Below are 27743 nucleotides of genomic sequence, written 5' to 3'. Positions count from 1 at the left end.
TCACACTTCAGTCTGCCCTCCCTCACATTCAAACCTCACTTGCCTCAAACATATTCCTCCATATCTCTCTGCGCTTCACTCAAATTATTTCCCCCTGCACTTAACCTTCAATTGCTGTTCCTCACCCATTACTACCTCACACAAGACAAACATGCGTACACATTTCCACCTCCTCACACACTTCCAATTCTCTGCCCTCCATCACATCTCCCACCTCAGTCACACACTTCTCCCTCCCCCCTCCCCCACACTCATTTTCTCCCTGCATCCCTCCAAGCCCACACCCGGACTCCACACTCTCACAAGGACCTCTGCTCCTGCCCCTCAGTGCGCACCAACTTTCCCTCTCTCCAGCCACCTTTGCGCCCCTTCAGCTCCCTCCCCTCTTGCGAAGAATAACAACTGTCTGCCCTCACTTCTTTCTTGCAATCGTTAACCTTCAATCGCAATCTCACCCATTACTCCTGTAACACTGGCAACAAATACTCTCAATACACACATTCCCCCCCATCCTCACACATTTCACTCTGCCCTGTCCCACACCTCATCCACCTTTCCTCTCACACTTCAGTCTGCCCTCCCTCACATTTCTCCAAACATCACTGCCTCACACATATTTGCCCTCCCATATCTCTGCCTTCACTCACATCATTTCCTGCACCCATCTCCTCCATCACCCACTTCACTCTGCCCTCGCTCACAGGCCCCTTCCGCACACGCAAAATAATGCGTTTTCAAACCACTTTCACAACTGTTTGCAAGTGGATTTTGCCATTCCGCACAGCTTCAAAGAGCTCTGAAAGCAGTTTGAAAGTGCATTATTCTGCATGTCTTGGAATGAGCCACAGTCAACCATCACATACACAATACCTCACCCATATTCTCCACAGCTGTCTGCCTTTACTTACTCGCTTATAACTACCAACAACAAACAGTCTGTCCCTCACACACAACTCTCCACCAACTCAACCATCTCTGCTCTCCCACTGCAAACAACTAACTCTGCAACTACTCCACCACCTGCTCTCCCATTGCGTCTACCTCATATGTTCATACTCCTCTTTGTGGCTCTCAAACACTGTTGGCCAGCCTTCTCTACACCAGCTGCCCAAATTGCAAGACAAACCCCACTTATTTTTCGCAACGGACCAATTTGGCAATTCATCCTGCTTACTGACATTTATGCTATGAGGATTTCAACTCTACCCCAAATCTACCATCCCTTCTCTCCAAATTCACATACCTAAGCTGCATATACTCCTCTTCCTTGCTCTACAGCACTGTTGGCCAGCCTTCTCAAGACCGACTGCCCAAATTGCAAGACAAAACCCACTATTTTATCGTTACATTCCACCATGCCAACTCCACCTGATTACTGAGGTTTCTGTTTAGAACGCAGGTGTGCCTTCCTCAGGGGTACATCTGGTGAACCACCTGTGCAGCACTTACACTGTATGACACGCAAGCCAATGAGGATTTCCTCAGACACAACCCCCCCTTCCCATCCACCACTCTTACTCCCAGCCACAGGCCTGTGTGCACACCAGCCTTGCACGCCAGCCTACACTCCAAACGCCACCCCTAACGCCTGCACCATGGGTTACCCACCACTGCTCTAAGGGGCCATGCACAGCTTCTAACACAACACCAACCACTTACCACACACTTCACCTACACTTCTCTAACTGTACCAACCAACACCCATGTTCCCATGACGGCCTCTTCCACATCCTCAGCTCACTGCTACAACACCCTACAACCCACAACACACCCCTATACACACCCATGCCCTCCCACAAACCCGCCTTTGCCTCCTTCTGCTATGGGAAGTACAACCACACTGGCCTCCCTCAGAAGGCTCCTATGCCCTCCTCTGACATTCACCTGCTAAACCCCATTCATTCCACACATCACACATACCTACACAAACTACCACATGGCAAACAGCCAGCATGTTATCACTCGCTCTATGACTGAAGTGTGTCCTTATTACACGGCTCTGAAATTCACTGGAACACCGAAAGGAATGTGTTGCGGCACTACAACAATGACAATGCCTCAACAGGCACAACCACACCACCACAAGCCTTTAAACCACCGCCAAATCAAATCCATTCCTAGGTAACACCAGGAAATACAACTCATGCTTCCAAATGCACTCATTCCCCCAAGGAAATTGACACAACTCAATTCCTCCAAACTTTCACAGTGACAGGACAAATTTACCATATACTCGCCTCCCTGCTCCCCTATCCAGATAGTCACCATGAACTCCTTCCAATTAATTCCATCGGTGATGCCAATGATGCACTGCATGCACACTGTGTGATTTCTACCACCATCAGAACTTCCACTGTTTGCCAACTGCAACAGCTACTTCACAACAAAACAATGGAACAACACAAGATACTGTATACCAACATGCATTGTGACACTAAAAATTTAACAAGCGTCCACTTTCTCTTTCCTTTCCTTTCCACTTCACCAGACTGAGCCACAGCAACGCGTGGCCGGGTACAGCTAGTTGTTTATAATGTTTGTGCCAGTATTTTAGATTTTATAATGTTTTAATGGCTGCAATTTCATGTTGTGAACTGCCCTGAGCCCTGCAGGGATAAGGCGGGATAGAAGTCAAATAAAATAAATACATTATCTGATTTTTAGTATTTTTAAAAAATCTTATCACGGACTAGCCCTCTGATTTATATGAAGAAATAGTACATTTCTATTTAAGTGTGCATTGAGTTTTAATCTCATTTCTTAGTCTAGTGATCTTGCCAAAAAAGAACTAATCCTTTACCTTCTCATGTCCCAGAATCCTTTGTGGCTATCAACAAAACTGCTAGATTTAAGACTTAAGCAGTACTCACTCTTTATTGCCCCTTTTTTCTTTTTATAATGGGATACATATTTTTATAATGTCAATTATTTTGACAGCTGAATGTAAAACATGATCCCATATCATCATCTTCATATGTCTCACCCATAGCATGATCATTTGTTAGATCTGCAAAATAATGACAAGCCAGCAAGTCCACAATGCAAGAAAGCTGAGATTGTATGCAACTGATAAGTTTCCTATTTGAGAGAAGAATGAGTATGCAATGGTTTACCTGTAACGTTCCTCCTGCAAGCACTGAGTCATGTAAGTATAGTCTCGTTGTAGCTGGGTTTTGAGGTCTTCCATGGAATCCTCAAGGTGTGACTGAATGTCCTTTATTTCCCGCAGTTCTTCTATGATGGTATCAAAATTATAGTGGTGACTGTCCAAGGTGTTAGATTTGGGGCTGCCTAATCCAGCAGGGCCTGCCCCTGAGTTGCTACCTGCTGCTGAACCAGAGGTGGCACTGGAGCACTCATCATCGCTGCCATATTTGGGACTTGACACTAAAGTGGCACTCCCACTGAGAGTCCGTGAAGCCTCTTCAGGGTGCCCATCATCCAATGTGTCCTTTAAGTGGGCAATGTTATCTGCACTGCCAAATTTGTTCCGGATTAAGCTTGCAAATTCACGAGGTTTAGAGACCACAGCTGTATGTGTGGCTTGGGAAAGGCCTGACAGCCCACCCTTGACACCTTCTACCACACCCCCTCCAAAGCCACTGATGCTGGAGCGGACATTGGCCCCTACATCCTTGAGGCCCTGATGCATGTCCCGGAAGACATCTTTCGGCTGGCGTGAAGGTCCATTTTGTTCAATTTCCTTTAGCTTTCGGTGGTAGTGCTCAAGCTTCTTATGCAACTGGGCGATGGTCTGTGCTGATTTCTGGTTCTTTTTCTCAAAGACCTGCTTGATACGAGAGGCCTGCTGCTTGTCAGCATTGTTGGCAAGCTTCAGATACTCAGCCACATTGTCATCCCGTGCCTCCTGCTCAATCTTGATCTGCTCAGTGATCTTGAGGATCTTCTGGTGAAGATGGTCAATGGCCGCTTTTGTCCTCTGTGGGTCAGGGTTGCCATCTGGAACATCGAGGCAGATGTTTCCATCAGCATCACCATGGCTTGTGTTGGAAGGCAGACTCAGCTGGCTCGTATCCCCTTTATCCAACTGTGAGAGAAAAAGACAGAGCATGGAAAGATATTAAAAAATAATCCCTTTCCCCAGTATCCACTGTGCAGGATAGAGGCTGTGCAGGACAAGGCTGGCACAAGAGAAAAGAGTGGTGATGAATTGCTATGAATAGTTAGCTAAACGGAGATGAGTAATGAGAGGATTAGAAGAACGTCACTGGATTACAGATGTTTAATTTATTAATCCTTGGGTTTTCATTTCATTACTTAATATAGTGTATATGAATGTGCATGCTACCAAAACATGCCACTTTCAAAACATAAAGCTGACAACCCAATAAACAAAAGCATTATTAAAAGGAAACTCCTTTTTTAATATTTTTTCAACGATGTGGAACACAGCTCTCTGCCAAACACACTAGAGCTGATGATGTAAAAAGAATGTTCAAATGCGATCACTATTATAGAAAATTCAGCTTTAAATTTTTGATCTCCGCTGGATCCTGTCTGTTTTATCTGCCAGAAGTTCCTTATTGTTAATGGGAAAGCTATAGCAGTTTTACCTAAAAGCAAAATGTCTGGTATCTTTCAAAGCAAACCAGGAAGAGAAACCCCATTATAAATTAATTTCTCATTCTGCACAGAAAAGAAGCTAGCAAGCGTATTCAACATGGAATTGTGTCCTTCCTTCTCAGCCCCACAGATTAATTGGGAACCGACTTCAATCTGCAGCTAAAGCTTTAATTAATTACACTAAACCCATCAACAACCTGGTTAAAATTGGGAAAATTTCAAATATCAAAACTGTTAATGGCTTAATTGCTATTAATCATATAATTTTAGTCACTGATCTGCGAACTGTTCTTTTGATTTGCTTTCCCTCCACTGATCAGAAGAGGACTGATTCGTGACCCTTTGCCCAAGCAAAGGAAATCGGAAAGCAGAAAAGAGAGTCAAACTTTGTACCAAGCAATGTACAAAGTCATAAGCAAAAATGAAAGTACCAGTGAGAAAGAATTCATCTCAAAATAGTAGGATTGCCAATCTCTAGCTGAGGCTTGGAGAGCTCTGTGAATGACAACTGATCTCCAGACTACAGAGATCATTTCCCCTGGAAAGGAGGAGGAGGAGCAGGAGGAGGAGGAGGAGGAGGAGAAGGAGTTTGGATTTATATCCCCCCTTTCTCTCCTGCAGGAGACTCAAAGGGGTTTACAATCTCCTTGCCCTTCCCCCCTCACAACAAACACCCTGTGAGGTGGGTGGGGCTGAGAGAGCTCCGAGAAGCTGTGACTAGCCCAAGGTCACCCAGCTGGCATGTGTGGGAGTGTACAGGCTAATCTGAATTCCCCAGATAAGCCTCCACAGCTCAGGCAGCAGAGCTGGGAATCAAACCCGGTTCCTCCAGATTAGATACAAGAGCTCTTAACCTCCTACATCACTGCTGCTTTGGAAAGTGAACTCAATTGCATTATTGTATTATTGCATTATTGAGTCACTCTCCTCCCTAGGCTCCATCCTCAGATCTCTGGGAATTTCCCAATTCAGATTTTGTAGCCATATTCCATGTGCCTTCTTTGTGTAATCCTGTAGCATATTCAATGACACTGGGATTCAGTGGTGGGATTCAGCAGGTCTACACCACTTTAGCAGAACCGGTTGTTAAAATGGTACTTGTAAACAACCAGTTGTTAAATTATTTGGATCCCACCACCGGAGCCGGTTGTTAAATTATTTGAATCCCACCACTGCTGGGATCCCAGTAAACTGACAGCTTTATATTATCACTAATTTGGGGTGCCCCTTGCCTTCCAGAGGCCTAGATTCTCTAGAATTAAGCTGTTCTATAGCATCTAACAAGACTTCAGTGCATCTTAAACAGTTATACTCTTCTAAGCCAGAGGTTTATTTCCCTAGGGAAATGGGGTCACCCATGTCCCCGGGCACAACTAATCTGGTCATGCAGGAAGAGCAAAATCAGCCCCCAACCTGACCAGATGCCTTAATAATGATAATAATAATAATAAATCAACTCAAATCGGATTCCTCCCTCCCCACTGTGCCCACAGAGCCAAGAGTAACAGTCGGTTGGCCAAATGCCTGGAGGAAAACACCTGCGGATACAATGCAGGTCCCGCAGGAACTTCCATGCAGTATCAAGAAAGCTTTCCATGCTGAATAGCTGGAGAGATACCATAAGACAATACTTTTTGTCCACATAAAATCCAATTGGATGCATGCGTGGAGTTCAAGGAGGTCAGGAGCAGAACCAAGACAGAACAATCAGAATCCTTCCCAACACATAGGGTTGCCAACTTCCTGATGAAGTCTGGAGATCTACCAGAATTACAATTGATCTCTAGGCTACAGAAATCAGTTCCCCCAGAGAAAATGGCTGCTTTGCAGGATGGACTCTATAGTATTATACCGACTAAGGTCTCTCCCATCCCCATATCCTGCCCTGAAATCTCCAGAACTTGCTCAACCATTTTACACCCAAACAAAGCTCCATGTGAGAGTGCACACAAGTCAATCTTGCAAATTTGAATTAAAAATTATTATGCAAACCATCCTGAAGATACTGACTGTAAAGATTTGAATTAACTGAACATCAAATACATTTATTGTTAAGAGAACAAGACCTTTGTAGAGCTGCTTACTTTAGATTCTCTTCATACCAGATCTTCTGTCCAGCCTACATCCAGTTCATACTATCACTGATGGGTCTTCAAATCTTGGAGGTAGCTAAATTGTACCCATGACAGCTGAATAGCACAAGCAAAACCAAGCTGTCATGTGATCACTGTAGTTATGTGACTCATACATCTGTCTGCACATATTTTGCTGAGCTGAACATTTACGTAACATAATTTAATCCCTTTTCAAAACTGATAGTTTTCAGCACAGTAACAAGAAGACTTCTTAACTTTTGCCTTCTACAGACGTGGTGATTCAGGTGCTTGTTACAATTAAACATGAAACTGAGACAAATCTTTACAGATGCTGTATGGAAGTTTATCTTGAAGGAAGTATAACTTTCTTTCTTTTTTTAAAAAAAAGTATGATTATCTATATCCATGTGTTGTTTAAACTGGCACTATCTAACTTTCATCTGACGCTATTTAAAATCCCCCATCCCTTTCTAAAACCTATGATACTCTACATTTGTATCTCAAATATTCCAGAAACGTTGGAATCAACTTGTAGTAGATGAGACATACTAGGAGATCAGGGAATGTATGCAGGAATTGCTTGGAAAGAACACAGCATTACTTCAAGTTTACCAGTTGTAAAAACTTCCAAAATATCAATTGCAAACAAAATTTAAATGGGATACTGGAACCTCTGTCTCCAACATTTTTACCAACACATTCAGAAGATAAGAACAGAAAAAGAGTTTGGATTTGTACCCCACATTTTTCTCCTGTAAGGAGTCTCAAAGTGGCTTACAAGCTTTTTCCCTTCCTCTCTTCACAATAGACAAATTATAAGGTAGGTGGGTTGAGAAATTTCTGAAAGAACTGTGACTAGCTCAAGATAACCCTACAGGCTTCCTGAGTGGGGAAATGAACCTGGTTCACCAGATTAGAGCCCACCACTCATGTGAAAGAGTGGGGAATCAAGCCTGGTTCTTTCCACTGCTCTTAACTACTACACCATGCTAGAAAGTCAGCAGTAGAATAATATACTTTTTATTATATGCCAGAGTTTCTATAGTCAGGAAAATGTATAACTTGAGGCTCCTGCCTCAAGATCACACTATCTGGTCTACGGCAGAGTTAGGAATAGTCCTCAACCTTTTCCACTTGTTCCCCAAACATGGTACTAGGAGACAGCTGGCTTGGGGGAATGGATTAGGAATAGTCTTTGGTTTAGTTCTCAGCTTGATGGACCACCTATCATCTGTGGGGCCCGGAAAGCTTCCCAATGCTGTGGAGTACTGACACCAGTCACACTCCTATTTCCTAGCTTCTAAACAAATATATTAACATTTTACAATATATTCATCTTGAAATTAATCCTCCCAAGTTCCATTATTTATGCTGGCTGAAACAGGCCTCAAATTGTTCCATTATCTCCCATGAATCAATGAGGTTTTAGCTCAGAATTTCAGGGCAAAATGCTAACTGAACAGAGACTAGGAGCTCAACCTTCTGTTGCCAGGATGAAGCTAATTATGTCCCTAAGAGTTCTCTCTCGGGAGCAGAGCTACTGGTTCGTAAATCATAGACCAAGCAAACCTTTACAGCCTACCTTATAAAGTTCATCCAGTTCCAGCACTTTCTTCCTGCTCATAGTGGTTTAAGTCTTGCTGCTGAGCAAAAGGAGATCCCAGGCAAAGAAAAAACCACAAGGAAACAACATCAGGGCTACCCAGAAAGCTATTGGAGATCTGTCCTAGCTACTGTTATCTTTCTGCTTCAGACATCCTACTATATTTGCTGTATGATAGAGGAAAACAGGAGGGGAAAACACAACCCACACACAACATCATATGGAGCAGCCACAAACTTGCCTCAGCCTAATTAGATCAGCACTTTTTTTAAAAAAAATGCAGACTTTACCAACACTGCCTGCTTGCCTGTTCTTAACCCCTGTCCTACTCTAGGGGCTTTTCAGGGCTCAGAACACAAGTTTCTCAGTGTCTTTTATCAACTTGAATGAATTGAACTGGAGCCTGCAGAAAATGGATTTTTTTCCCATGTGTACTACTTTGTGCATAGTAAAGATAAAAGCAAACTTGGGACGTCAGCCCTGATGAAACTCTGGGAACATGTCTTGTGAAGGAGTTATATATTTCTTGTTCTTAAATAAGTATCATATTAGGGGGCATTTGTATTGTCAAGTAGTGCTTCCCATTTTTATTTCAAGGAATGGTTTTGTGATTCTTTCAGATGGATTCATTGGAAAAATGTGCAGTAACTGTAACAAGCAATTTTAAACACAGCTAGAAAAATACAGTCTATCAGAGTATTGATGGTGTTTTGATGCCAGTAAGATGTAGCTGTTGTAACCCAGTTGATTCTAGTTGTAAAAGACTGACATTATAAATAAGATGTCCTTGTCTTATTTTCTAGTGTTCTTTATTTTGGAGTGGCAACCCTATGGCCAAGGGTATACTCACAGTTTTCACACAAGGCCATATCCTCTTAAAGAGTATAATACAATTTTGTGCCTAATAAAGGTTTACTGTACTGTACAGTACAATACAATGTGCCAATGATGCCCAATTCTGCTACAGCAAGACCTTATAATGCCTCAGTCATAGGAAATTATTTTAGTCTGCAGCAAATTATTGTAGTATGGAGACATTATAAAGTTTTGCCATAGCTGAATTGGGCATGATTGGCATGTTGTATGGAAGACTTGGGTGCTAATTTAAACAAATCTCTAACAATTGGTCTCAGTTATAAAAATTTGTTATAACTGCAATTTGTAATCTGATATTAGTTTTGACCTCTGAGAAAGGGGCCGAAAAGCATCTGTTTTTAGGGGTCAAAAAAGTGTCCCACAGGACCCTTCTCTGTGTTGTAATTGTGATACTGTATGCATAAGGTAGGCTATTGTGGGCCTTTTACAAGTGTAGATGCTTTCAATTTGTAATAAAGACATATTTATTTTTGATAGCAGTTTTATATTTAGCGGTCCCTTAAACAATCTCTTGACCTTTTACATACTTAATTCTAATTTTGTAGGATTCAGTTTGTTCCCCATTTTCAGTTTGTACCTAAACGTTTTTGCCAGAAGTAAGAACAGCTTGTGGAACAATTTTGGTAGGAGAAATGATCCAAGAGTAAAAGGGTAAGAATCTCTTTTCCCCTACTCTGCTCTCTGCCTTTTGTCTGAACCCTCAGTAGATGCCATTTAGAAAACAAAAGTAATTAAAGAATCATAGAAGTATATTCAACATATGCCTTTGCCTGAGAGAAGGGTGCACTACAGAGTCAGTCAATGCAACAAGATGAGACAAGCAAACTTGCTGACAGTAAAAATGAAGTCAAAATTCCTGTCTGAGAAAACCCAACCAACTTGGGTGAGCAACATAAAGAGATAAATTTGCTTGGGAAAAAAGTATCACTGCACAAGCAAACAGTAACCATGTTTTAGTATCCATACTTAACAGGGTCGTCTTTTTTTCTGTACAAGAGGCTTGGAAACGTCTCAGATGCAGAAGAAACTGAGCAAAGCAAGACAAGGGAAGGGTTGCCAGGTCATAACGTGGATATTATCTATATACTTTACAATCCCTGATGAAGGAAAAGACAGGCAAGACTTCTTCGGCTCTTTCCTGTCCTAGTCCTATCATTTAGCCAGGTCCCAAATCTACCTTGTGGCATATTCAGTCCTGTTCATTGTAGTTTCCTAATATGCAGTTAAAAACATTTTGTGCAGTGCCAAAAATATGTGCACTGTGAATTACCATACAGACAGAAGAATGGTATTGCTTTAAAAATGGTGAAAAACAGATCTTTGACTAGTTATAGAAATTGAAAATGAAGATGAACAATAGAAATTGAAAATGAAGATGAACAATTTTTCCTTTCAATCTTTGAACTTTTTTATAGCATTGATGATAATATAACTAGTCAAAGATCATCATGCACTGATACTGAATGCAGCAGTTTATACCCCACCAGCCATTCAGCAAAGTTCAAAGTCCAATCCAGATGAGGGTGGGGATTGTGCTGTGGGAGTGATGGGAGGGCTGTGCCAAGATGTTAGTTCCCTCCACCGATGTAAGGGGGTCCAATGCCAGTGTGGAGAGCAAAAATGCCAGCATCCCACTGCCCCATAGTTCTGTGGAAGACGAGCCTGGAAGTCTGGGCTGCCATAGAGCCAGCGCTGGGTGGGGTGGAGAGTCGGTCAGGGCATTCCTGGGAATGCCCAACTTTAGTCAGTTTACACTGGCATTCCAGCCTGGAAATGCTGGCCCTTCAAACTTACACCTGCTTGTTCCATGGGTGGTTTGGGCAGTTGGAAGGATTTAAATATTCCCTTTAAAGTCCTTTAAAGTTCTCTATGATCCAAGTGGGCCAAGCCCAACAGCTAGTGCCACACAGTGGGGACAGTTTTCCTAGGTAGATGCTGCTCTGAGGTGGGATTGCCAACCTCCAGGTAGTAGCTTGAGATCTCAGATGGGTATAATGTTACAGACTCTTCTCTCCAAAGCAGCTGCTTCCTCCAGGGCAGGGGTAGGGAACCTGCGGCGCTCCAGATGTTCAGGAACTACAATTCCCATCAGCCTCTGTCAGCATGGCCAATTGGCCATGCTGGTAGGGGCTGATGGGAATTGTAGTTCCTGAACATCTGGAGAGCCGCAGGTTCCCTACCCCTGCTCCAGGGGAACTTAGGTTGCCAACCTCTAGATGGCAAATGAAGATCTCCTGGAATTACAGCTGCTTTCCAAATGATAGAAATCAGTTTCCCGGGAGAAAATTACTCTATGGCCTGATTGATTGATTGATTGATTGATTGATTGAGATTTATACCCTGCCCTTTACGGAGCTCTCAGGGTGGTTTACAGAATTAATAAAGGCAAAACATCAGTTAAAAACAATCTTTGTGTGTGTGTGTGTGTGTGTGTGTATACAGTCTTAAAAACTACATCATTACCCACCCACATACCCTCCCCCACCCCAGACCAGACCAGCAACCACTAGAGAGGGCATTTAGGGGTCAAAGGCCAAAGGTCTGAGTGAATAAGAAGGTCTCCACTCTGCTGAAGCGGCTTGCCCCACAAACATTGCCCTCCAAAAATTTTCCCATCCCAAATCTACAGAATTTTTCCAACCTGGAACTGGGAACACTGGGTAGGGAGTGGTGGTGGGGGGACTGATCTCTGTAGTTGGGAGATCCATTGTGATTTTGGGAGACCTCTAGGCCCCATCTGGAAGCTGGCAACCCTAGAAGGACTGAAGTATGCAAGAAAACAGAAGAGGCTTTCAGGAAAGGGAAAATATGGGAGTAGGAAATGAGATGCCTTCTGCAAGCCCTTACAACTCCACACTTGTATCATATGATGTGCTCCCAGGTTAAGAATTTGTAAGCCCTCACCATCTCTAGCATTATACCGTGATTTCCCATGGATATAATCCCATGCATACTGAAATGAAAATTAAGAAAGATGCTTGTGACGTTTTACTCTTTTATGATGTTAGTTCTCAAACCAAAGCAAAGACATCATAAAATAGAAATCCTGGGCATAGAGCTGCTTAAACATCTCTAAGCAAACTATATAGGCATTTTCAGATGACAGGATACAGAAGTGTATGGCCTTTTTTGCACGGCACAATGACACCGGGGTTGAGCTGGGATCATATATACCTGGACTATTTTATCCCGGTTTCTGCGTACAGTTCCCTGCTTCTGCCCAGGAGCAGAGTTAGTAATGCTCCAGTTTGCTCTGCATGACCCGGATTCTATATTTGCTTCGGAAGCATTTCTGAGCATGCCCAGCATCCCACATTCTGATTGGCTGTTGCTTTTGAGTGGCAGCTTGAATGAACATCAAGGAAGATCAACAATACACTTGGTCTGCCCCCGATTGGTGTTTTTGTGTATGTGCTGTGGCAATGGAAGAAATTGATCTGTGTTTTTCATGGTTTAAAATAAGATTTTGCTGTCAGAGGGAGAAAACTAGTGTATAGGTCTGATAATTGATTTAAAATAAAGCTTGTACTGAGGAAAATAGACGGAGCGATTGTTCTGATTGGCTGTTGTTTTTGAGTGGTAGCTTGAATGGATGTCAGGCAGGGATATCAGCCAGCTGGGCGGAAACAATACACTTGGTATGCCCCTGCTTGGTGTTTTTGTGTACGTGCTGTAGAAATGGAAGAAGCTGATCGGTGTTTTTAATAGTTTAAAATAAGATTTTGCTGTCAGAGGGAGAAAACTAGTGAATAGGTCTGATAATTGATTTAAAATAAAGCTTGTACTGAGGAAAATAGTCCAAGTGATTGTTCTGATTGGTTGTTGCTTTTGAGTGGCAGCTGCAAGCACCTGTGAGCTTGCCCGGTATGCTGACTGGCTGCTGTTTTTGAGTAGCAGCTTGAATGAACGTCAGGTGGGGAGATCAGCTGACTGGGCGGCAAAAATAAACTGGGATCCTCCTCCTGATTGGTTTTTGCATGGCACAGACACAAGCAGCGCCACACCAGGATTTTTAAAAAGAGCCTCCAGACTGCATTGGAAAATCCCGGGCTAAGGTAAATATCACGGGGGGACACCGGGGCAGATCCACCCCTCTGCCTCCGCCCCACCTGTTCGAGCAGGGGCCAGCCTGCTCTAGCCTCCAGCAAGTCCCATGTACACCACTAGCATCTCCGCCTCCTCTGCCTCTGCCCCCCCCCCTTGGGGAGCAGCCACCCAGAGCACAGGCACTAGGTCTGCCAGCCGAGTCCTCCCTGCTTGCAGCGGTGTGTGCACATTGTGACCAGTGGCCCAGGCCAGCCTAGATGTGTGTGTGTGGGGGGAGGGTGATTTGCCATCCCCCCATATGACAAACTCTGTGTGCGCGTGCCCACAGAGAGGGCTCTGAGTGCCACCTCTGGCACGCGTGCCATAGGTTCGCCACCACTGCTCTAAATAGTAGGCATGAGGTATGCTTTTTCCAGACTCTGCCAATTTAAGAAAACGGGGAAAAAATAAAAAAACTCAATTGGCTTGTTCAGAATGAGAAAGCCTTTTGAAGGGGGGGGGGGAGAGGAACCTTGGCCCAAATTGTAAGGGTCTCCTACTATATTCAGAAAAGGCAATGTCCTTGGGAAGCACCATCTATTGAAAGAAATTTTTTTAAAGGTATGGTTCCTTTTACACACAGGACACTTTAAAAATTCTTTTTGCTTACCCTGCTGTCAACGCTATAAGAAAGACAACAGGAACAACATTTCACTCAAAAGACCTGAGCTGACAACTGCAGGAACAAAATTAACAGAAGTTGTTCAGTTAAACCAGAGGTGTTTAATATCTAAAGGGCAAAAAGGACAAGTGTGTGGCAGTGGAGAAAGAAAAAGAGAAGACGACGACTCCTACTAAGTCAGAAAAGGCAATGTCCTTGGGAAGCACCATCTATTCAAGACTGTAGTAATGATTTATTCAAAGATGTGCCCAACAAAGCTGGGAGTCTAGCAATGCCATCCTAATCAGAATTACACCCCTATAGGATTTCAAAGATGCACATAAATAAAACATATGATACCTTTCACTGAATCAGACCATTGTTCTGATGTCAGCACTGCCTGCCCTGGCTGGAATTGAGTCTCCAGGGCCTCCGGCAAGAGGCTGTTCATATCACCTACTACTTATCTGATAATGGGCAATTTGACTGTCAAAAAAATATAAGATGGACTGCCAAAAACATAGACCTAAATCTTGTCACTGGTGATTCTGGTAGTGCAGGGGTAGGGAACCTGCGGCTCTCCAGATGTTCAGGAACTACAATTCCCATCAGCCCCTACCAGCATGGCCAATTGGCCATGCTGACAGAGGCTGATGGGAATTGTAGTTCCTGAACATCTGGAGAGCCGCAGGTTCCCTACCCCTGTGGTAGTTGAACCTGGGACTTTTTGGATGCAACCCAGATGCTGTACTACTGAACAACAGCCCTCCCAAAGATGGGGCAACCCTGCTTAGGATGGGCATAGCATCAATTTCAGCCATTGGACTGGTGATTGAAAAATAAAAAAAACATTAAAAATCCAGAAAAAATTATTGCTGTAGGTGAAAACTGGGCATGTTGGGAAACCTTCCCTCATTCTCCAAGACTGCCCACTGTGTTTTAGGAACCATAGCAGCAGCACTATGTTATCTCCCAGAGAATACTGCAGTCAGGATCTTCCTTGCCAAAATCCAGTTGCTTTATCATCCTAGTTGTCCCATATTGTCAGACTAGCATTTGCATATGGGTTGGTCGGTCCACGCTCCTGAGCACTTTGCCTTGCCAAAGCAAAAGTAAGAGGGTTGTACTTACAAACACTCCTAACAAAGAGTTGATCAGCAATATTTTTTTTCCAGGACAGGAGTCAGAGTGATGCATTTCTGGCATGAGGAGTGGCTTTGGTAATGAACTTCTGACAGCTCTTGCACAGGGAAACTTCTGGTAGGGTTTGAGTTAAGGACTGGAAGGCTGGACGTAGGCGGAAGCATCTGAATAGGAAGGCATGTGCGTTGAGGCTGCTCTCTAAGGAACTAAAGCTTCTGTGTCAGTAGCCAAGAACAATGAGTTTCGACTAATGCCAAAGAGAACAGAGTGAACCCAGGGGCAGAAGGAACATGTAAGATACTGGGGAAAACCACTTTATTTCTTTAGTGCCCCTCTCCCCCGCCCCCTTGCATTCACAGAATGGACATCATGACTCACTGTTCATTGAGCAAGTCAGTGTTGTTTGAAAAGAACACTTTGGAACAATAGAAATGAAACTCTGTGGTGCATAACAATATTGTCAATAAAATGCTCTTATGGGGAAATCCTTGCCATTATGTCAATTTGGCATACATAATTGATGCTTCACAGTATATTCAAGAATACTTAATGTGAGAGGTGACCAGGTTCCTTGCATCTAAGGACAAGGAAACATGGCAGAGGCAGTTATATAAGCAGTTCTTTACATACAACATCTGTGAAGCCTCCTGCTTAGAAAGGAAAAAGGGTACCGGTTAGAGCTTCCTTTGAAGTCAGGTTCCCCAGTGCTCAGACTCAGAATCAGCTTGGGATGCAAATATCAGATCCCATAATTCAGCATGGTACATTAACAGGCACACATTTTCAAAGTATCTGCAAAATGGTAATCTTTCACTGCAGTCTTTCTCTCCCACTTTATGGGCACACACATTTGCAATTTCAGTAAGGTCTCCTAAGGATTTTTGCACTTGATGTATTTTATACAGATATTGCACCTTTGTTACACAGGGTCATGGAAGCATTTTTGTTTCAAGGGTAATTTATTTTATTTAGTACATTTCTATCCTACCCTTCAAATACACCTGGGGGGGGGGGGTTACACAATATAAAAATATCTGAACATTACACTAAAAGCATCACCCTAAAGACAAATAAAGGATGTTCACCTAATAACGATCCAAACCCAATACCCAAGCAAAAATGGAGGTTTTAACCAGGCACTGAAAGCTGTATAACGTCAGTGCCTGTTGGACTTGTCATAGGAAGGCATTCCATAAAGTGGGAGGTATTGCAGAGAAAGCCCTCTGCTCAGCCCTCACCTCCTCATCTCTGAGGGGGAAGGGGTTGCCAGCAGGCCCCCTCCCCATGAGCTCAGCGCTCAGGTCAGTCTATATGGCAGAAGCAGAGGTGGGATCCAGCAGGTTCTCACAGGTTCCCAAGAGTAGGTTACTAATTATTTGTGTGTGCCGAGAGGGAGTTACTAATTGGTGATTTTGCCATGTGATTTTTGCCTTAGTTACGCCCCTCCTCTCAGCAGTAGCGCGCAGAACTTGAAGCAGTCTAGCAGGAGGTGCACCGGCGTGCGTGGCAGCCTGAGCCTGCGTACATTCGTTTCCCGCCCAAGGACTGGCACAGTGGCTATGTCCTTGCCACAGCCCCGCCCAGGAATGCCCCACCCCTGGAATGCCCGGCCACGCCCCCAGAATGCCCTGCCCAGCCCCATTGGCGCTACGCCACAGTTTGAATCCCACCACCATGGGAACCTGTAACTAAAAATTTTGGATCCCACCACTGGGCAGAAGGTGCTCTTGCAGGTAGTCTAGTCTCAAGTCGTTTAGGGCTTTATATGTCATGACCAGCATGATCTTAAATTGAGCCCAGTAACGAACGGAAAGCCAGTGCAGATACTTCAGTTTGAGGGTTATATGCACATGGCCTGGGGGGTTATTCAGCTGTCGAGCTGCAGCATGCTGTACCACCTCCAGCTTCTGGACTGTCTTTAAACACAGTGCACTACAGTAGTCCAATTTGGAGGTTACCAGCGCTTGGACAACTGTAGCCAGGTCTTTTTGCTCCAGAAATGGGTGGAGCTGTTGAACCAGCCAGAGAGGCTGGTAGGCCCCACCAGCCACAGCTGCCACTTGCCCCTCCATAGACAGCTGCATATCAAGGAGGACCCCCAAATCTCTCACCTGGTCCTTTTTGACCAGGCAAAGATGACTCTCTATGGATTGGACCTTAGAACTCGGCACAAATAGCACCTCCATCTTGTCAGGATTCAGTTGCAATGCAATTTCCTAGTAATCAAACTAATGTATTGGTGTTGGGAAAATGCCATTCTGTCCCTATCTAGGGGTGAGCATCAATTCCTACACTAAAGCTCTGGAAAGCTCTGAACCTCGTTCTGAGGAGATGCGGACCCAATATGTACAGCAAGACAGATTCCTTTAAAAATCAAGCCCTCTCTGTTTATTGATTTATAAATATTTCTCTCCCACCTTCTACCCATTACTGTTATACGTCTAATTTGCACAACTTCTATCTTCCTGGATTACCTTTTTCTAGCAAATTGCAAGGTTGCAGCAAAGCAAGTAGAAAGTCAAGTTAAAGTCTGCCAAGAAAAAAATGATACAATTCTGGGAAGGCAATTTTAATTAGACTTTTAGTTCCTCATCAGTAAAATGAGAACAAGACTCTCTTGTTATGCTGATTGGGATTTGGGAACCATCTTTCCTGGTATGCAGCCATACAGCTTTTAACTGGAATGGAAAGCTGGAATGACATGTTAATGCTGCACAAAACATAACTAATAATGGTGGGAGAGGGAAAGCAGCATTGTTCTAATTTTATCCCACTGCAAGGAATTCACAGCTTATTTTACTGGGTTCATGTCTTTGTACCATTGTAATATAGTTACTTTTACTCTCTTCAAAGCAGACTTTATTGAATAGTTACATTTGCTGTTGAATTTTTTTATATGGCTCTGACAGAAAACCTTTGATGAAAATTGTAAATAAGGAAAGGCTAATTTTACAGCTTAATTGAGCCCTAAAAGAGATGTTTAAAGGGAATGTTAATTAAAAGCCTAAAGATTTAACATGTGAAATAATAATAATAATAATAATTTAAAAATCAATATTACCAGTGTTGGTACGCAGGGTCAAATGGGTAAGACAGTGTTGGCTCATGGTTAACTCAGACAAACAGGTCCATTAAGGCAAAACAGTGACTCACCTCTGCAAATTTGCAGGCCCAGATCACAAAGTATAAGGATTTGCTGCTCCCTAACTGTGATCCAAGGAAAAGCTACATAAGGATTTTGCTATGCTAGAGAAAGCTTCACAAGGTACCCCATCACTACTGGAGTCCAATCTAGGTCCAATTAATAACAATAATAATAATAATAATAAGATGCAAAAAAGCATCTTTTGGCCCACCGACAAATCAATAAAGCCTGCTTTGAAGAGAGTTAGATTACATAGTACCGTAACTGGAACAGATTTTAATCACTCAGTATATGCCAACTGAAGGACTTATCTACCTTCTCTAGGTAATCATCTCAATTAATTAAGCACACATCTCCCTGAGGTTTCCTGGGATAGTATGCAACTGAGAGATCACAAGGTTCTTAAACAGCATGGGAAGAAAGCAATGAAATCTACATAGCCTGTGCCAGTCTCTGTTGGCCATGTGGCCAGCAGCAGGACCAGCAGGCTGATGTACTGCCTTAAAACCATAGAAATGAATGCTGCTGCAAGACCACAAAAAGTGTCCAGATATGGCCAATCAAACTTCAGTCTCCCATGCACACATGGTCAATATCTGGATTCCTCAGAGAGCAAAAGGCAACACAGACATCCATCCTCATTCACTTAGGCACACCCTGTTTTCAGCAATCAGGGGAATCCTGATGGTCACAGTCAAGTAGTGTAACCAAATTAGTCTCCAATGCCGATAAGATAACAAGACTGTAGCATCTTCTAGATTGCAAGAGAAATCACACATTTTTAGAGAACTGGAGCTGCTCTAGAAGTGCCCTTGCTGCATTCAATCCATATATACTCCTTCCAGAGTAAAACTCGGAAGCAGGGGAGGAGGTGACTAAGCAAGTCTGAAGTAGGTGGGCTCTTCATATCACTGAATGGCTACCCCTCATGATATCAGCAAGAAACTTACTTCTTCAACCCAGAGCCCTTAGGGCAGTGGTTCTCAACCTGGGGGTCAGGACCCCTTTGGGAGTCGAACAACCCTTTCACAGGGGTCGCCTAAGACTCTTTGCATCAGTGTTCTCCATCTGTAAAATGGACAAATGTTAGGGTTGGGGGTCACCACAATATGAGGAACTGTATTAAAGGGTCGTGGCATTAGGAAGGTTGAGAACCACAGCCTTAGGGGGTGGGCGGTTTATTAAATTTAATTAATAACAATAATAATAATAATAATAATAACAACAGCAATAATAACTAGCAAATAAATGTTGCATTTAAAAAACCCCAAAATTTCGCTGCTGTTTAATTACTAAAACAACTCATGAGTGGATGAATGAATTCAGGCAGCACTTTTAAGAACCAAAAGCACAATGCCTGCAACAGTGGAGGAGAAGGATGGGAATCTAACCAGCATTTGATTTGTTGGTATGCATATCAGTCATTTTGGCTGCAATGCCAGAAGGAATCTGAGATCACCTGCAGCAGAAGGCTGTGAATTCTCTTTTTATGTTTTGTTTGTCTTCACTATGACATAGTGCGTGCTTTCCATCTTACCAGCTCATCATCATAGACTGTACCTCAAAGCCACGGATAAATGTATGCCCAGCACCTTCTCATCCACTTATTTCCTCTGATGAATTATGAAGCTGAATGAATCAATTGTCTCCAAGGCATCTCACATCCTAGCTGACAACTCATGACAGCTGTGTGCACTATGAATTTATCTCATCCTCATTATATTCTTGAACTTTATAACTCAACAAATTTTGACTTCCTCAAGTCCATATTTCACCATGTGAATACATTCTCATTGCACATACAAACTCTGATATACGGTTTCCATGGTGCCCTCTAATACAGATTTCCTGTAAAACAATTTTAAAAACCCACGAATATGTGTAAGAGATTTAAATTGGAGGACAGTATCAGATTTACCTGTAGACTTGGCAGGCTAAAGCCTAGGGCCTCAAAATCTAGGGAGCCTCTGACCAAGGTGTATAATATTTTTCACACTATCATAGGCCTTTTTTTACACATGGTGTCATAATGCACTGTGCTCTCTAAACAGCCCTTCAGTAATTTTCCTTGCACTCAATTTCAGAATAATACTGTCCTAAACCAATAACTCAAAACAAGCATTTCACATACTGATCAGTTGACTTTAACTATCAGATTACTCAGTTTTACTGCCGGTAAATTTTGTTTCAAACACTCTTCTATCTTCCTCAAGTTACGAGGATGGGAAGATGAGAGGAAGCTCACAAGTGGAATAGCCGAGGGCCTGTTTTCTTCTAAATCTGGCACTGTTGCAGGAAGTCATTTTAGGCTGAAAGAAGGCTCCAAGATTTAGTGAATGGAGTGGTGGGATATAGGCCATTTTTCACACCAAATCAGCTCAGCAGCATGAATAAATCCCAAAATTAGGGGCTATAGAAATTTCCACATTCAAGAAAGCAAGAGGACTACCCTAAATTTTCAGATGTTGGACTAGATTTTGAGTAGTTCACTTGAGTTACTTTGGATACAATTTATTTAGATATGCTATGAAGTTGCAGGTCAAGAGTTTCAGATTTCAGAGACCTTTAACAGGCATTAGAAAAAAAGCCAAAACAGTTAAAACTAAATGAAGTTACAAGGCATGCAAAACATGTATTAAGAATGTGGCTACAGCTTCGGATATTTCTACCTCAGGATTATCCAGTAACTTAATCATTTTTATTTTGCCTGGAAGAGATGCAAATCTTGTAGGAAATAATGCAGCCAGGTCAGTTACATTATTATGCACAATAATTAAGATTATTATGTTTAGGGCAGTAAAGCAAAACATGGGCAAGTGAGTCAGGTATATGGAGACAGAACAGGTAGCATTGCTTAAGATGAGCAATATTAGAAAAACTACCTTGGAGTAAAGCTAAGGGAAAGGAGTTACATCTTGCTCTGGTCATAACCCATCTAAGTTTATAATTTACCAGTTGGTCCAGGTAAGTAGCTGGGTAGAATTTCTGGGGAATAATTCCAAAAATAATAGAGAACAAGAGCTCTGTGCTTTACTCAAAAGAAATTGGTATTCCTGTTTAAATAGTCTAGCTTTTAGTTGGTGAAATAACTCAGGAACAGTAAGCATTAGTAGAGACTCCCAGGTAAAACCCAGAGAAAGGACTTTGGTCAAGAGTTGTGAAATGGCAGCCTACACATGTTTCAAGTTGTGACTTAACAATATTAAGTCTGAGAGGAAAAAGAACTAATCTAAAGCAATTGTCTTACTTCCTCTCATAGTGGCAACTTAACATGGATGAGTGAGTAAGAATGTGAATAGCCATTTACAAAGCATTTATCAATCACCCTGATTGCAAATATGGCAGTACAGCTAAAATGTAAGGAATAAATAAGCAACAATGAGCATTCTTGCCACTGAGAGATGAAGGCTATCTGTTTCCATAAAGCTCAAGCTCCAGTTTGCCTGTAAATTAATTTATGCAACCTCCAAGACATGGAGAAATGAATCATGAAGTAGCAACTGGTGGTCAGACTACCTTTTCCCTCTTATGGGTAGTTAGCTGTTGATCAGCATATTCAAATACAGCCGTCATTAAGGATGCTGTTGGCAATCTATAATTCAAGCATTAATTATCCTTGCCACTTCTGATACCTACCAATTCCACATGAATTGGTACATGCAGAAAAGGTTATCTCAGGATAAACAACAGACGTGGGGGCTGCAGGAAAGATTTCAGGAAAGTAACATGTAGGAATAAGGAATCCTGTACAAGGTCTTTATTTGCAAAATTTACATTTTTTTCTTCCAGATTATTAGTATTACATGTCTGCCTTCATGGAGAAGTTATTTTGGGAGCAGTCCTAAGTAGGTCTACTCAGAAGTAAGTCCTATTTTATTCACTCCCAGGAAAGTGTTTTTAGGATTGCAACTGTAGGAATCTAGCCAACTTCCCGTCACTCTTAAGACTAAATAGTTGCAAAGTATGACTGGGTACTTTCTTTCTAGCTGTATCAGCATGAAAACATTCTCAAGGTCTGCAGCTGTTATGAAATCACAGTGAAAATATCTGGTTGCTTTTGCCCACATCGGCCTGTTGTTGCCAAAAAAAGAACTGCATTCTCCAAGTGGACGAGGCTTTGGCAACACAAAGGGTTATTGGAGCTGCATCATTTTCATTACATTTTGGTTTTATTCTCTACAAAAACACCCCTCGCTCTCAGCTACCCTGTAAGTAAGAGACGGTTTTGCTAGTGCTGTCTGAAGAACAGATGTCAAATGGATTCAGTCTTTGCCTATCTCTCCCTGTCTATCTTGGCCAACAGCTAAGAACTTTTTTGCAACATTTACACAAGGTGGAGAAAAGAGGAAAACAAACTACATGATGTCCTGCACTGTATTTAGGACACACCCAGTTAATGTTGCCAACCTCCAAGAGAAGTGTGAAGATCTCCTGGAATTACAACTGATTTGCAGATTACAGAGATCAGGTCCCATGGAGAAAATGGCTGCTTTGGAAGCATGACTCTATAGCATTATACTTCACTGAGGTCCCTTTGCTCCCTAAACTCTGCCCTCCCCAGACTCCACCTCCAAATTTTTAGGAATTTCCCAACCTAGAGATAGCAACCCTCGACCCAGCCTTAGAATCAAAGGTTTGTATCATACCATTCAGCTCCACAAAGTTTGAAGTCTTCCTGCAGTTAAAGGAGCCTTCCGTCAGTTCTAGTGGCTCTTATTCCAGCAGAAGGCTTCAAAACTGTGCTGAAAAGAGGGTGCATACCAAAATCTGTATTAATTCTGACTATATATATATCACATGGCAAGCTTTATTGCTAAGAAAAAGCTTTTGTGAAAAACTATACCACTTCTCAATACAGGGCGCAATGCAAACAAAAAGGGATAACATCTGAAAATGTACTGAAACACGCTACCCTGAATTCCGTCTAGATTACTGCAGGCACTGGGGGAGGGGGCAACGTTTTCCATTTTTCCCTCCTCCAACAGCCCAAAATACATCCCAAACTTCTGTTCCTGTTGAATGGGCGACCCCAGGAATTACTGTGCGAGGTATTGGAGGTTCCCCACAGAGCAGTACTGGTGAAAATATCTCTTTTCTTTCTGCTTGTGGATTCAAGCCATGACTTCAGTCAGATTTGCAAGAATAAGATGAAGCATGTTTATGGCTACAAAGGAACAGAAGAGAGAACTGGAGGGCGTTTTTCTACATTTTTGACCAGATGGCACAGCATTCATGAACAAAGAATATGGTTCAGTCCGGCAGACCTCATTCCTAACACTCACAACAAAAGACCAGAAGGGAAGGCACATGGAAATTACATCTTTTAATGATCTGATTTTTCAACATCCTTGAAAACAGCTTAGAGCAAATAAAGACTAGCAACCAAGACTGTAAGTAGCGGAGTATTGCAATCTAGGGATGGAATCTTCTGATACATCTTCTAAGTTGTTCTTAAAGTCCTTACTGTAAGATTAGTTTTTATGTTCATGGATACATACCAAAAATAATAAAAACTGAAAAAGTAGCACAAAATCCCACAGCCATAAGAAGTTCACTAGGTTCTCTAGGAAAGTCACTCTCTCCAAGCCAACCCTTCTACCATCTGCATTAGGAGGATGATACTGCTAGCCTACCTCATAGGGTTCCTGTACAGATTACTGAGGTATGAACATATACACATGAACCTGTCTTATACTGGATCAGAATATTGGTCTACTATTGTCAGTACTGTCAAAACTGACTACTATTAGCTTTCTAGAATCACTACATATTATTAGCTACCAGATCACTTTAACTGGAGATGCCAGGGATTGAACTTGAGATTTTGTGCATGCAAAGTAGATCTTATTTATGAATTACTTTCTTTACGAAAATACTTATTTCCTCCTTTCCTCTTGGCTCAAGGCACCTGTTCTGAAACTAAGATGTTCTACCATTGAGCCATGGTGTTACCGCCAGTAGTGTAGCAGAACATTGCTAATTCTGCTCCCATTATTTGCCAGCCCAGTTCTCCTACCAGAGATATCATCTCATCTTAGTGCTAAGCAAAGAATTAGCAGAGGGAGTTCACATTACAGTGATTTCATGCCTTGGATGTAGTGTTGCATTAACTCCCCTATTTACAAAGGATCCCTTCAGGGAATCAACCACTGTCCTTATAGCCAACAGTGCACTTAATATTTTGATATAAACTCCTACTGATCTTTTTATCATATTATTGAATCGATAGCACAAGGCACAAGAGTCATCTCCAAAAACTGAATGAAAAGGAAATACTTTCCTTGAGTTTTCAATCCTAGGAACAAGATGACAGGAAGGAAAAGAAATGAAGGCTGAATTTATGAGAATAATAGGTAATATAGATATTATTGCTAGAATGTCAAAGTGTTTCACACTCTGTAGCACACGAGAAAGAATACTGCTCTTCCCCCCATTCTATATTTGACAATGTGTAGCACAGAAAACTGAACAGATGCTCACAGTCTGTAACAAAGTCTGCAGCCAAAGAACTTGCTTGTGTATAAACCCTCTGTCTCTTAACCCCTGAAAACATCACTAATTCATTCTGCTAACCTGAACTGAGGAAGCTGCAAATAGTCAGTGTAATTGGTAATATAACATGGAATATTAGGAATCCCACTCCATGAGTTCTATTCTTACCACCTCCTAAGTCTAAATACTGTCCTTTACCTTGCTCCTAAGAAAAGGCTGCTGGATTAGACCAAAGATCCATCTACCCCAACATCCTGTTTCCCACAGCAGCCAAAGATACCCCAGGAGACTCAAAAGCAGGGGCACAGAAGCTAAATATCTTCCCTGTTGCCCCTGGTATTCAGAGATATTCTACTTCTGAACATGGAAGTTCTATTTAGTTATCGTGGCTAACAGCTGATCTCAAAAATCAAATTCAATATAGTACAAAATTCAACATAGTAAAAAGGATACTTTGCTGTGAAGGCAATCTTTATCTCCAATAATTTTTGGTCCAGTTCTTCAGTATAATAGGATATTTCTGTTCATTCTTCAAAATGCCTCTCGTTTATAGACTTTTGTCTTCACCACTGTCTTCTTTTTCATTTGAAAATACTGACTCCTGTAATTTATTTGGTCTGGCTTTTGTCTAGCTTCAATGGAGCTTCTGTCAAACTGTTCAGATCCTTCAGCTCTCTGAAGCAATTTCATTCTCCAGACAGTTGTCGACTCTGACGAGTCCTAATAACCTAATCTTCAAAAGGGTATGGGGAGGCAAAGTCCTGAAACCTGACACAGTCAGAAGCCAGCTGGCATGGAGGGAAGAGCCACTGCGGCTGTATCCAAGTCCCATCACAGCCAACAAAAAAATGCCTTGTCAGAAGAGACAAGCTCTGGTTTTCCCAAGCCAGTCGTTCAGTCAGCTCAGTGAAGGCATTCCAGGATTTTCAAAGATGAGAAGAACCCATCACTTGAGAAGTTATGGGACCAGTCTGGATTTTTCTATTTAAAATTAATTAAGCCCTCTAGGAATTAGGACAAAGGTCAGGATATGATAGAAAACCAGTACTGGGGTGTCAGACTAGGCACTAGGAGACCTAGACCCAAATCCCCACTCACAGGTTTGTTGTGAGAATTGAGTGGAGGGTATAACAGTGTAAGCCACTTGGGTCCCCACTGTGGGGAAAGCTGGGATACAATTTTAGTTTTAAATTAAGGGACATACCTCATATTATGGAAAACTAGACTTCCATCACATTATGAGAGACTAATAGAATAAGAGGTTATTCCAATAATTTTTTTAAAAAAAACTTTATTTCCACAAAAACTCTGGAGAGGGCAATGAACATGGCTTTTCATTTTAACATTCTATCCGTAAAACAGTTCATACAAGAAGTCTAAATACAAACCTTCCTATGTCCCCAAGAGTATTAATCCCCAAAGAGAAAGAGTGCTGTCATGTTGTCTGAATAGAGAACATAGAGAAGACAGAGACTCTAATGTTTGTATTAACTTTATCTGAGACTACATAAAACAAACTAAGATTAAGACAAGAATGTGAACTGCAGAGAAAGAACAAAAGGCCAAGAATGTCAACCATATTGTGAATAATGTATTAAATATATTATATGTAAAACATATAATATTATAACCAAGCACACATTTGTACGCTAGTTTTTATTCCTCCAGGTACTTCATAAATAGATCTGGTTGGCATTAGCAAAGAATGCAGCACGATCATATATCCTCTTGCTTACTCTGACCAAAATAAAACACCCTACTTCACCCTAGAGGCAATGTGATTGTATTTCACTGATAGGTAAAGTGACACGTAGATGTGGCAAACACCACATGTTTTTGTGAATTATTATGGAAAGAAGGTTGAACATAAATTAAGGTCAGTTTCTTCTTTTAAGAAAACTTTGATGATAGCCACTATCTTATGACCTTGCAATTTGGCTCATTACAATCAAGCAATGGACACTTCCAATGATAACTTTTAACAGTTGTACTACTGGTATGTCTAATGATAAAAGAATTCTAAAATCATACTATTGCAAGGGAGGTGGCGGGAAGAAGACACAACTGCTGCCCTCATGTTTGGCACAGCAATTTTACCCTGTGAAGCAAGCCCAGGCCAACATACTGAAAAAAATTAATCTTCCAAAGGCAGAGCTGACATAAAAGGTAGCATTACTAAGGTGCCATCTGGCCCACAGCTCCCCCTATTGACAAACTGAGTTGAAGACATCTTACATCCTGAATCAGGGATGTTAGAATGGCCACTGCAAAACAAACAAACAAAAACAGCAAACCAGAAATGGTGGAATGTGTACTACAACTTCAAACCATATGGCACATGATATCATTCAACTTCAAGCCATATGGTATATGGTATCATTCATTTGATATTACAGATGTACATATTGTTTACTCATATGAGCTGGCATTCTATCTCCTAGCTCAGGGGTCGGCAACCTTTACCACCCAAAGAGCCATGTGGACCCGTTTTCCATGGCCCCGAAGACCTACTGAGCCGGAGAGCGGGGTTGCCTGCGGTTGGGCCCCTCCACTCACCTTTCCTTCCAGCGCTGCTTTGGAGGGCTGGAGGGACACGCCCATGCTACCCTCCGACCTCCAGGCCATGCGGAGCCACAGCATAAGGCTGAAAGAGCCGCATGCGGCTCCGGAGCTGCAGGTTGCAGACCCCTGTCCTAGCTGAAACAAGTTAATAGCTTAGAGCCTTTCAGCATGGCCAATTGGCCATGCTGAAAGGGGCTGATGGGAATTGTAGTTCCTGAACATCTGGAGAGCCGCAGGTTCCCTACCCCTGGCTTAGAGGTATTCACAGACCCAGCCTTATTTGAAAAAAACAACCAACAGTGCCATCTACCAACTGCATCTGGATTGCTAGTTCTCTTCTTTTCAAGACTCAGCTAACGGACAGCCCCATCCACAAGTCCAGGTGGATGGCTGCAGCACCTCAGTTGCGCCACCCTGCCCTGTCAGAAAGAAGCTCCCACTGGGCTTCACAGACCTTTGCTGCCCAAAAGGGCCTCCCATCCAATTACTAATCAGGGCAAACTCTACAGGTTCTGAGATCTGAGATCACACTAGCCTGGGCCATCCAGGCCAGAG

The 27743-nt window shown here is 42.4% G+C and overlaps 1 protein-coding gene across 1 annotated transcript in view; it reads right to left on the bottom strand.

Annotated features, from left to right (window-relative positions):
* Positions 1 to 27743, bottom strand: part of TMCC2 (transmembrane and coiled-coil domain family 2) — a 97327-nt gene that overhangs the window by 12514 nt on the left and 57070 nt on the right. Inside the window, 1 exon segment of the mRNA XM_048496611.1 lies at positions 3114 to 4048. Coding sequence (XP_048352568.1) covers positions 3114 to 4048 — 935 coding nt within the window.

The sequence above is a fragment of the Sphaerodactylus townsendi genome, linkage group LG05 (assembly GCF_021028975.2).
Source record: "Sphaerodactylus townsendi isolate TG3544 linkage group LG05, MPM_Stown_v2.3, whole genome shotgun sequence".
In the NCBI taxonomy this organism is placed as follows: domain Eukaryota; kingdom Metazoa; phylum Chordata; class Lepidosauria; order Squamata; family Sphaerodactylidae; genus Sphaerodactylus; species Sphaerodactylus townsendi.
Note: the sequence above shows the minus strand (reverse complement) of the source record. Positions and strands in the feature narration are given on the sequence as shown.